Genomic DNA, 12715 nt, shown 5'->3' on the forward strand with positions numbered 1-12715 from the left:
GTGCAGCTTGGGGCGGGCCGGTGAGGGAGAACCAGCTGCTCCGACTGAATTCTTCTTCTCTCCCTCCCCTCCAGCTGTTGCAGAGGTTCCCTCTCCCTCCCCTCCAGCTGTTGCAGAGGTTCCCTCTCCCTCCCCTCCAGCTGTTGCAGAGGTTCCCTTCCCCCCTCCAGCTGTTGCAGAGGTTCCCTCTCACACTGCCAGCTGTTGCAGCCCTGACCCTGCTTTCTCCTTCCAGGCTCTGTCCCCTCACTTTGCTGGGAGGACCCTTCTCCAGGAAGAAAGTTGGAGAGCACGGTTCCATTGTTGGGGAAGTTCCATTGTTTGGGTTGTGTTTTTCACGAAACCAGAAACCCAAAGTGACGGGTCACTGAATAAAAATGATGCATAAGCCCTAACCAGTTTGGCTCAGTGGATAGAGCGTCGGCCTGCGGACTGAAGGGTCCCAGGTTCGATTCCGGTCAAGGGCATGTACCTTGGTTGCGGGCACATCACCAGTGGGGGGTGTGCAAGAGGCAGCTGATCGATGTTTCTCTCTCATCGATGTTTCTAACTCTCTATCCCTCTCTCTTCCTCTCTGTAAAAAATCAATAAAATATATTTTTAAAAAAATGATGCATAATAAAATATTTTTGAGACATGTTCTTCTACAACTATAGAATAAATCTCTAAGGAAAACAAATAAATTGGGAAGGAAAAAAGCGTCATGTTTCCAAAAATTACTTTTTAAACATCTAAACAGAAAGGAGAAACTATAATTAAACAGGAAATTAAACTTCCTTATTTATTTCACTCATGGACTATACTAGTTTAAAAGTATTACTTGAGTTATCATTAAGGTATAATTGCAATATTTTTAACATCATTGGATTCATGGGCTCAGCAAAACAAAATGATAAAACACAATAAAAGTTTGAAAAAAATAGGCTTGAACCACACCCGAGCTTCATTAATAGAGACCAGGAAGTGTCTTACTGGCTCCACCCAGATGGCGTCTGTCATGTTGATTTACTGTGACACAGTCTGACCCTCTCGGGGACTTGTAGCCGGTCCAGACCGGTCATGTGAGAAACACCATAAAAACCCCAAAGGGTAGACCATGGGCTCAAAAAGTAATTCAATACACTTAAAATGATTCAAAAGCTGATTCAATAAGTTTTATGTTGTGCATATTTTACTTAACATGGTTAAGATGATAAACTGTATGTGTATTTTATCACAATTTAAAACATTTTAAAGGTAGTTTACAACATGGGCGGGGGAACTGTGTTTGATTCTACACTGTGCTAGCCTGTGAAATGAAATGGTAAATGCTCCCTTTCCCTAGGAGAGAGCCAAGCACCGAGTGAGGGCTGACTCAGAGCGCCAGGTGCTCGTCGCCAGTTAAAAGCATCTCCATCAAGCAAATGGCAAAACACCGCCTGGTATCCTTCCGGAAGTCGGCCAGCTTTATGAGGGCGCTCATTTCCTGCCACGAACACAAAGTAGTACGTGGGTAAGACCGGCCAGGTGGCAGCAGCTGGAACATCGTTACGCATTTGCCACGGGCCACCAGCAGTGCCCACCCTTCCAGAAAGAATGGAAAGAGAACAGGACTGGCAGGGCCTCCCACATTAAAGGAGGCCGAGCACGGATGCTAAGTGTGTCCCGCCTCACCTGGAACGGCAGCGCCTGGCCACCTTGCCAGGCTGGGGTTGGGGGGGGCGGGGCGTGACAGCTGGAGAAAAAGGCACAACACGGGTGGGGCTCACAGGCAGCCAGTGAGGTCAGCTCCTGTTTAACGGGGGGACTGACCGTGTTCAATGCCTCTGTAAACAAGGAGCTGCCTCCTCAAAAGCGTCAGCTACTAAAATATCACCGTCACTACTGCACGCAGGGCAGCCGGTCAGTCGACTCGCAGGTTCGGACAGCCACGTCCCAGATCCCAGGGGCTCTGAAGCCACCGGCAGCAGCTCAGACCGCTGCGTCAGAATACAGTTTCCTTTTTAAAGTTCTTCTTTTGAGTCAGCTTTACCTTGTCTCAGTGAATATTGACTTGCACTTTCTGGGCAAATACCAGGCCAGGCCGCAGAGGCGGGCACAGCGGTGGTGCACACGCAGCTGGTACTAAGCATCTGGACGTAACCCCCTGCTGGAGCCCTGGGCCCGGCAGCTCACACACGCACTCGGAGCAGTTTAGCCGCTGGCTCGGCTGTGGAAGGGGCGCTCTGCTGGACTCACTCGGGAGGAAGAACCCAGAAAGGCAATACTGGGGACATGATGGAGGACATGATGAGGGACACAGGGCCCCACCTCTCATCAGCTGTGCAGCCCGTCACAAGCGACCTGACCACCTGGCTTCGCACACAGAAAGAGTGCCGTCACCTACCGTGGGCAGGTCATGGGAGTGTCATTCCGTCTCCACTTGCCCAGTGTGTCAGGGTTAACACTGAACACCCACACATGTGTGTGCGCATACACACACACATATGCACACACGACAGGAGCACCACGCCCCCCCCCCGCCCAATCTCCTGGTTAAGAGCGGGGAAGCAACACGCTGTCTCACAGACCACCTACAGCACAGGTTCCAATACTGCTCTTTATTCTGTCCCTCCGGAATTTACTACAGCATGCAGACTGTCAAAGCCACTCACCCTCACCATGGTCACCCATGTTCCCCGTCTTCCCATGAAGAAACATAGATGGCTGGTGGCACGCTTTCCATGTCCCCAAACATACATTTCACTCATTTCTCAGCCGCTCAGCACTCCGTGACATCCAAACCCTCACCCCTGACCCCCATGTGGGCCTCCCCGCGGTCCTGGCTCAGCTAAAATACTGCCCGTGGGGCTGGGAGGCCTCAAGCAAGTCTGAGCTTCAGTGTCTTCATCAGCATCTTGACCTGACCCTTGTAGACTACAGCACTGATTCTATTTGCATTTAAAGATGTCTTATTATTCGTCACTAATGTACTCACTGAGTTTCTGTGTACATGCATGAGTCCAAGAAATCTAACCATCACTAAAGCCTTAAGAAAATTCGTTATTCACAACAACTCCTGGCAAGTGCCCTTTTTATTTTTCAGGTGTCCTTTTATTTGTTTATTTTTTCAGGTGGCCTTGAATGCAGAGGCAATGACTAAGGCTTGTCCCTCCAGCGCCTTCTCAAACCCCATCAGTAACTGATCTGGTGCTGACGCTGCCACCGGACACTCCCAGGCTCAGGCTCGCCCCCAGGCGTCAGCCTGAGGGGTTCTCCTACCAGGTGAGGCAGCAGTCACCTTGCCCCAAACCTTCCTGAAGCTCCATGGCTTCCTGCCCTCCCAGGAGACCAGCCTGGTACCTCCTCCCTCCTCTTGTCACCTCTCAGCCGGCCACGCCCTCCCCCACTGCACCTTGGACCCAGGCCCAGGCCCCAGATGGCCTCCCCAGCAGCTCACTCACTGCATCAGGCCTCTGCTCAACCTCAAATGTCACGTTATCAGAGCCATCTCTGTCTAAACTAGCACCCATCCTTCTCCCTTCCTGGTTTATGTTTCCTCTTAGCGTTGAGCACCCAACACCCCATTTCTGTTTGTTGTCTGCCTCCTGCCGCCACCGCCTTGCGCCCCTGAGAGGAGGAACTTGCTATTGAGTGCTGTGTCCCCAGCACCCAGGTGTCCATGCCTGTTTGCCAGGCCTGCTGTAACAAAGCACCACACAGCACGCACCACAACAGAAATGCGCCCTCACAGCCCGGAGGCCCCAAGTCCAAGGTCCTGGTGTGGGCAGGGCTGGTTCCTCCGAGGCTGAGGGGGGCTCTCACTCTGGCGGTCAGCTGGCAATCTCTGGTTCCTTGGCTCATCATTGCCTCACCCAGCCTCTGCCCTCATCCTCACGTGGTGCCTTCCCATACGTGTGTCTGAGTCCAGATTCCCCTTTTTACAAGGACACCAACCACACTGGATCAGGACCCGCCCTACTGACTTCATTTTCACTTGATTCCCTCTGTAAGGACCCCATCTCCAAATGAGGCCACCTTCTGAGGTACTGGGCGTTAGGACCCCAACTTCTTTTTGTTTGGAGGATAAAATTCAACCCATAAAAACCACAGCCGCATGACATTGGGCACGTGAATCTTCACAGTAAAACAGGACTAATCATTGCAGCCAGCTCACTGGGATGATGGAGACAGTGCCCCTTTCACAGAGGTGAGCCCTGTCCCTTCGGTGAGCCTCGCAGACAGGGACATGAAAGAAGCTCAGGTGCTGGGCTCTGCGGCCAGGCAGTCAGGGTCTGAGTCCTCCCTCGGCCACTTGCTGGCCATGACCTTCACAAGCTGCTTAGACTGAGACCAATGTCACGACAGGCTGTGAGGATCACACAGTAACGCATGGAGGTCCTCAGCACACAGTGCGCTCTCTATGAGTGTCGCCTGTCACAGGCAGGGCTGAGGTAGGGACAGTGTCACCCTCATCCCAGCGATATCTTGTAAATGTTTCACGGGGGCTGTTCCCACTCACTGCCTAATCACAGCAGCAGGACAGGAAGCTCGAGCAAAGAGGACACAGCAGTGGGATTAGAGAACTGGGTACCAACTAGATCAAAAAGTGGTGTTTTTAAACTTTTATTCAGTATGACTCACATCCAACTGCCTACACACATCTGCCTGATCACACTAACCCATTCCAAAGGGACCCCGTCTCCCTGCCCACCCGCAGAGCCAGCTCCTCCAGTCTCCCCACCCCATCCTTGGGTCTCCTCAAGCTGAAAACCCGGGAGAAAGCCTGGGAGCCGCACTTGACTCCTCTTTTTCTTACCCCCCACATCCTATCCACAAGGAATCCTGTTAGCCAATCCCGAGAAGTCTGTTTGGAATCCAGACCTGCCCCACAGCACCCCCTCCTTATGGGAACAGCTCTGTGCTGTCCCTATCCCTGCCTCCCCGACCCCTCCCGTCTCCCGACCCGTCCTGTTTCCTGCCCCAGGGAGCAGCTGGAAGTGGTTCCAGCAAACAGGCGGAAGCCAGGCCAGGCCCTCTGCTCAGCTCCCAGCAAACTCGGTGGCCACTGTCAGGCTTGCTTTAAAGGACCTACAAGACCAGGAGCCTCCCACCCCTTGCTGCTGAGGCCTCATCTCCTGTGCTCTCCCCATCCCTCGCTTGCTCTGTGACCTCACTGGCCTCAGACATTGCACAGCCTCGGAACTTGGTCAAATGGCACCTTCTCGGCAAGGCCTTCCTCGATGGACCCATTTAATATTGTGTCATCCCCCCACACTTACCGTCTCCTCCCTCCTTACTGTTCCAACAATATTCATCCAGCTAAGATCCCATGTATTTTGTTTATCACCCAGCTTCCCCTGTTCTCTGCTGTACCCGGATACCTAGAACAGTACTGGCATGTTGTAGGCGCTCAAATACCGAATGAATGAATGAATGAATGAATGGCCAATGCTTGAAAAGCTCCTTAAATTAGGGTTGCAACTGTACTTGATAACCTGCATTTGAATTCCACTCCTAGGTATATGCCCACAAGGGACTTGTACACAATGTTCATCGCAGCACTAAACAGCCCCAACGTGGACACCTAAAGGTTACCAACGGATGAATGGATAGACAACATGTGGTCTAGCCTTACCATGGAATGTTATTTGGTCACGAAAAGGAATACAGTACTGATACATCTTACAACTTGGATGAACATGAACACATGCTAACAACTGCAAGCAGCCAGACACAAAAGGCCACCTATTGTATGTGTGTTCATAGACACAGAAAGCATCTCAGTGGGGCTGGGGCGGGCAGGGCTGGGAAGGATTTCCACTGGGGATGGTGAAAATGTTCTGGAACTAGACATCCACACTGTGAATGTACTGAAATCCCTCTGACAATACAGTCTAAAATGGTTAAATGGTAAATTTTATGTTAGGTGAATTTTACCTCAACATAAAAATAATGAACACACACCCTCCAAAAATAAGTATGCTATCTTTAGATTCTAGGAGAGTCGAGAACTAAAACATCGAAATATCTGGAAGAACCTGCATACACCTAAATCCTACTCCAGCGCCTCTCCCTTTCTCCTAACAAAGGAAGCCACCTTCAGGCACGACAGTGAGTGTGGTGTCAGCCTGGGAATTCCTGAGCCAGAGCTCTAAACCCAGCTCCCAGGCTCTTACTTGCTCTTTTCTGACATCTGTGCATCCAGCCAGCCCCCAGCCGCGACAACCACAGGTTGTAAATATACTTTGCAGGACACACACAGCTTCCAGGCCCAACCTGTAATCACTGCCTATCTGCGCGCGCCCAACAGCCGGGGGAGTGCGGGGAGCTGCTTCCTGGCAGCCAGGTGGACTGCTGCCAGGCACTGCACCAGTGTCAGCCTGCTGGCATCCCTCACTCCCCACCCTATACCTAGAAGAGGTAGATGGAGGAATCCGTTCTCTTTAGTGAGGTCTGTTAGAGTCCCCAGTGTCTGTGACCTGGGGACCCGAAAGCTGCAGAGTAGGGAGGGGCACCCCCAACTCCCACATAGCACTGGGCTCAAAAGGCAGGTATCCCAGCCAGGAGTCCCGGCCCCACAGCCACGGAGCCCAGATATCCTCCACCTACAGGCACATGGTCCTCTGAGCGCGTGGCCATTACTGTGCCATCCTCCTTCTGGGCAGCATGGGAAAATACAGCGGTCCCACCACAGGGCATAAGGTCAAGCCCGCACGTGACCAGTCTGGGTCTTCCTGGCCTGACCTCTTCTCCTCGTCCAAACACACACACAATTTCCCGGTAGATTTCAGTATTTACTTCATCTTTATTATTCCAGGAGTTGCCAATCAGCAGAAAAATGGTCAAAAGAGTAAACCTGATTGCTGTGGCTCAGTGGTTGAGTGTTGACCTATGAACCAGGAGGTCACGGTTCGATTCCCAGTCAGGGCACATGCCCAAGGTGTGGGCTCGGTCCCCAATGGGGGGCGTGTAGGAGGCGGCCGATCTAGGATTCTCATCATTGATGTTCCTATCTCTCGCCCTCCCTTCCTCTATGAAATCAAGAAAAATATTTACTTAAAAGTAAACCTAAGAAGAAAAAGCCATATAAATCCTAAGCAGTACATGGAGAACAATCCATCTTTGAATAATTGATTGGGCAATTTCATGGTTGAGAAAGGACTGTTTAGCTATTCTACTAATGTCCACACATTAATGCTATGCTCAGGGCAAACTCTGGAAGGAGGGATAGGTTAACAGTGGTGTAACAGAAAGACAGTCCCTTAGAAAGAAAAAGGACAGCCGTGTCCTGCCTCCACGCAATCCGAACGCGCTCCGCCCACATACCTTGTTGAGCTTGCCCAGTGAAGAGATGAGATCCGCCCATTCACTGGAGGACTCAAAATTTCTTAAAGCCTTTTCAATCCCTGAAGAGTAATTTTTGTATCGGTAGTCATGTAATAGTTCCTGCTCTTCTGGATCCATCTTACATTCTCACAGCAGAGAAAGTATCTAAAAGCGAAGCAAAAATAAACAAATGAGGCAGCTATTCAAGAACATACATCGCTCCCAGCCCAGAGCTACCGAGGACAGGTGTCCGTCCACAAACTCATGGGACCCGGTAGGTGATCCAATTCAAATATTTAGCAAGGCTTCTGGGCCAGGCACTATGGTAGATAAAAGATAAACAGTTCCTGCCTCCTGGATTCTGAGCGGGACAAAGGGACGGAGCAGGCAGAAGCAAAATGCCAGGGTTTTCCTTCATTGACAAAATAATTCTAGGAGGAAAACTCACAAATTGGATGATACATATTGTTCCTGCTGGGTAACTGTGAATGCAGCTGGCCCCTCCGATTGTAGGGCGTTTATGAAACCTGAGGAAATTAGCTATTTGGCAGTCCAACCCTCTACAACTAGACTAGGACAGAGAGTTAAAAAAACATGAGATGTAAGAGTGTAGCGTCTGACAGCCTGTTCAGTTACGAAGCTGCAATCACCCACCAGGTGCTGCCCTGTCAGCTTTAGGTCACAGTGTAGACTCGCAGGGGTCCTCAAACTGCGGCCCGCCCAGGACATTTATCTGGCCCCCGCCGGGTGCCACTGCCTGTCCTGCTTAGCAGCCGACGCGTCCCAGGCCCGCAGTGCGCATAGGAATTTGTTCATAGTTTTTTTTTTTAAACTATAGTCCGGCCCTCCAACGGTCTGAGGGACAGTGAACTGGCCCCCTTGTTTAAAAAGTTTGAGGACCCCTGGGTAGAGTCTGGATGTATGGTTTCACCAGGGCCCAAGCAACCATCATTTTCTTCTTCTTGCCCTTGGATATTCTTCGATGGACTCTTTTACCCTGTGGTTAGATACATTCATTATATATGAATCCCTGCAGCTATTACAAAGCCCAGGATGTAGCCGATCTATTCCCAACTCCAACAGCATCCACTTCCCTTTATTTTTATCCCCACTGTGGCGAAAGGAAACAAGGAACAGGGAATGCTGCGCTGACCTTTGTGTAAACTTCCATCATTTACACGATGTAATGTACATAATACACACACATGCTTATGTTGCTTTGTTTTTATTCATTAAAAAATCTGATAGCATTTACTGCTGATCTATGAAGTATCCTATATTTACGACTTCAGAGGCTCATAGGTACAAAAGGACACCCTCGCCCTAACCAGTTTGGCTCAGTGGATAGAGCATCAGCCTGCAGACTCAAGGGTCCCAGGTTCGATTCCGGTCCAGGGCATGATGTACCTTGGTTGCGGGCACATCCCCAATAGGGAGGTGTGCAGGAGGCGGCTGATCGATGTTTCTCTCTCATCGATGTTTCTACCTCTCTATCCCTCTCCCTTCCTCTCTGTAAAAAGTCAATAAAATATATTAAAAAAAAAAAAAAAGGACACCCTCCCTCCAGTGTGTCCAGCGCCAGGTCCAACCCCAGGGCTGGGCAGCTTTGTCTGTTCTGTAGGCTTACACATCCAGAATCCTGTAAGGTTCCAGGCTGCCTTCAATAGGTACATTTTGAAATAAAAATATTTCCTATTAAAGATATCTGAAAGTCAACCCATCGGTCTATTCAAACAAATCAGAACTCTGAAAAGTACTCAACAAGATATGGAAAGGTTGGCATTCCTGGCACCAAGCCTTAGGTCCTCTTTCTTTCTCTCTCTATCCTTAGTGATCTCCCCATTCCTATAACTTACAAATATGATCTTCATGCTAATGACCCCGGGATTTGTAACACCTGCCCAAACCTCCCTCAGATGTCCAGACTCATGTAAATGTCCACTGGACCCCTCCACCTGGATGTAGCACAGGTGTCTCCAACTTAGTGCATCCCAACCCAGACTCTCAGGTGGCCCTCAGCAAAATGTGGCCTAGCCACCTTCATTTCCTGGCCCCAGTGAAGGGCCCTCTCCCGCAATGGGCAATGAGAAGGAACAAAGTACTGGTACGGGCTGCAGGAAGGATGGGAAATACCGGCTTAGGGGAAGAAGCCAGTCACAAAAGGCCACGTATGATTCCATTTGTGTTAAATGCCCAGAGGAGCTGAATCTATCCAGTCGGCAAGTAGATTGGTGGTTGCCGAGGGTGGGGAGTAGGAACAGGGAGTAACTGCATATAGACACAGGGATCTTTTTAGGGAAGTGGAAATGTGCTAAAATTGGATTATGACGATGATTGCACAACTCTGCAAATTTACTAAAAATCACTGAGTTGTATACTCGAATGAATATTATGCTATACCTCAATAAGGCTGTTTTCTAAAAATTCTTGATTCTATCTGCTCAGCATGCTCCTTCCTCAGATAGTGGCTCCCCCTTGCCAAAACCGGTTTGGCTCAGTGGATAGAGCGTCGGCCTGCAGACTCAAGGGTCCCGGGTTCGATTCCGGTCAAGGGCATGTACCTTGGTTGCGGGCACATCCCCAGTAGGGGGTGTGCAAGAGGCAGCTGATCGATGTTTCTCTCTCATCGATGTTTCTAACTCTCTATCCCTCTCCCTTCCTCTCTGTAAAAAATCAATAAAATATATTTAAAAAAAAAAAAAAGAAAGTGGTTCCCCATCCACATAACCTCTGACATCATTCCGGACTCTTCCTTCTCTTCACCTGCCACACTCCACGCCCATCCAGTTGGCCCTTCTCCCCAAACACCTGTGGACTCTCTCTCCCTTTATTGCACCTCTGTGCACACACCTCTCCCCTGCAGAGGCCTTCACGCTGGCCCCCTCCAATGCACTTTCACACAGTGCTCCAAGAATCCTCTTCACATGAATTAAAGCACATCCCCATCACATTTAAACTCTTCCCATTAAACTTACAATAAATCCAAACCCCTCCCCACTCACCACGTGGCCTACAAGGCTCCACCTACCTCTCTCTTCAAGGCCCTCTGCTTATCCTAAAACTGACGCATCCTACCACAGGGCCTTTGCACATGCTGGACCTCTCTGCAAAAATATACTGTACTATGCACACGCACCACACCACAGGACGGCCTACTCATTCTTGGGAAGGCCTGCCCCTTTTTCTGAAATGACCTTCACGCTTTGAAAATGTAAGGATGGTAACCAGAGGTGATAGATGTTTATTTTGCCAAGTAAGAAGTCAGTACATTCATACAGTCCATAACTCCCCCTGCTCCCCTCAAGAGATTTACAAGTCTGAAATCCAGCCTCTGAACCACTGCAGTCTCTGTTCACTATATTAAGTGTCTAAGAACTGGGGAAAGAACTATAACTGGGTTCCACTCTCACAGTTCACAGCCCAATAAACGAGGAAATACCTAAATACATCATTTCAATGTAACGTGGCACAAACAGTGAGGGAGGGTGGGCAGTAACAGTAACACTGGCAAGAGGAAAGGACAGAGGAAGCCAACTGCCTTCAGGGGTCCATGAAGTCCACAGGTATGGGCGGCTAGTTAGCAAGAAGAGAGCCTTGTCAGCGATCAGGTGTGTGCTCAGGGCAAGGAGGGTGTCGGCTAGGTAAGGGCAGGTAACTGGAGCAGTTCAATGTTATGGTTGGCTATAAGAAGAAAGAACTACTCAGCCCTGGACGGTTTGGCTCAGTGGATAGAGCGTCGGCCTGCGGACTGAAGGGTCCCGGGTTCGATTCCAGTCAAGGGCATGTACCCTGGTTGCGGGCAATCCCCAGTGGGGGGTGTGCAGGAGGCAGCAGATTGATGTTTCTCCCTTCCTCTCTGTAAAGAGTCAATAAAATATATTAAAAAAAAAAAAAAAAAAAGAACGAACTACTCAGTGTAACTAACAGCATAGTTGAAAAGTTTGGAAATAGTCATTCAAGCAAGCTCCTTTATTTCAAAATGTGGGGCATTCAATACTAGGCTATTAAGGAAGTCTCCTGGGTGGGCTTGGTAAATCCATCATTTATGCATGCATTTATCTCATGTAACACACAAGAGTCCTGTGACATGGGTATCATGGGCCTCCAGATGAGGATGCTGGGAATCAGGCCCTCCAGGATCCCAGCTCAGGTCAGCTCAGAGCCACAGAGCCTTCACTACATTGTGCTACAGGTAAAAGGAAGAGGTCAATCCTTAACGTAGCTCTTTTGATAATGATCTGGTAATCTATCCTGAATAACTTTTCTGTGCAAGACTGGCTAGCTCATAAAACTGATAAGAGTTCTACAGCCCACTAGCAAATAAACAAGACTTGTCACTTAAACAAGTGTATCTCACCAGAGGTATCTGCCTGAAAATCTAAAATGTCAGCAGAAAATCTCTCGCCTTACACATGCTTAATTTACTTTAAAAAACAAAAATCAAATTCGCCCAGCTGGTGTGGCTCGGTGGTTGAGCATTGGCATAAACCAAAAGGTCACTGGTTCGATTTCTGGTCAGGGCACATGCCCAGGTTTTGGCTCAATGCCCAGTAGGGGGAGTGCGAGAGGCAGCCAATTGATGTTTCTCCCTCATGGATGTTACTGTCTGTCTCTCTCCCTTCTCTAAAAATCAATAAAGACACATTTTAAAAAACAAAACAAAAAACAAATTCAAGTGAGAAATCTACTGCCAGATCCAAAAAAGTTCATTGTAAAGATGTTTACATGAAGGCACATTTCCGAGTTAGATGATGAATGACAGCCACCTTCCAAAGAGCAAGAACCCTTATCAACAGATAAGGACCTCAGTCTAAGCACAGAAACACCCATGGGCAATTGGTTAACTGGTTTAGCCAACACTAGGGCACTTTTTCTTTACATGTGGCCTTTCAGAGCGCTAATTAAATTGTGGAAAATTTGAAGACACTAAGGGAGCAGGCGGGGAGGGGAAGAATGGGGAGGGGGGGCCTCCATCTCCTTACCAAAAACATCCTAGGAAGGTTTTCCGGAGTGTGCGGCAGCTGCCCCAGGTTAGGCAAGGCCTGCGGGCAGTCTCCATTAGCAGCTGCACTGCGGGCGGGAAGGGGCCACCCACGCCAGCGAGGGCGGCAGTCCCGCCAGACGCGGGGCCAGGCGGGCAGAGGGCGCCACTGCGGCTCGGTCCCTCCCCCGCGGACAGCCTGGGGCCTCGGGTCTTCCCTCCGCAGGAAAGCCCTCGCTTTAGAAAGGCCTCGGTCCCTGGTCCCTCCTCCCCGACGAGGACCGCGCAGCAAGCAAAGGCGCAGCTTCTCCGCCGCCCGCCGGCCGAGGTGAGGGACCCAGGGGCCGTGACCCACCTGACCTCCACCTGCGGACCAGAGGCCGCGCCTGGCCGGCCAGGGCGTGGCCGCACTTCCGGCACCGCGGGGAGACGCGGGACCAGGGAGGT

General features: G+C 50.1%; 1 protein-coding gene across 6 annotated transcripts in view; it reads right to left on the reverse strand.

Annotated features, from left to right (window-relative positions):
• Positions 1–12715, reverse strand: part of DOP1B (DOP1 leucine zipper like protein B) — a 63987-nt gene that overhangs the window by 50806 nt on the left and 466 nt on the right. For 5 of the 6 annotated variants that reach the window (XR_013960045.1, XM_080658286.1, XM_080658285.1 and 2 more), the window contains exon 2: positions 7288–7452. Coding sequence is in view for 5 of the 6 variants with exons in the window: in XM_080658286.1 (XP_080514412.1) it covers positions 7288–7425 (138 nt within the window). In the remaining variant the exon portion in view is untranslated. Of the gene's footprint in view, positions 1–7287; positions 7453–12269; positions 12372–12715 lie in introns of those variants that run through there. The other variant, XM_080658283.1, reaches the window with a different exon arrangement.

This window comes from Plecotus auritus, assembly GCF_963455305.1.
Source record: "Plecotus auritus genome assembly, chromosome: 2".
NCBI lineage: Eukaryota > Metazoa > Chordata > Mammalia > Chiroptera > Vespertilionidae > Plecotus > Plecotus auritus.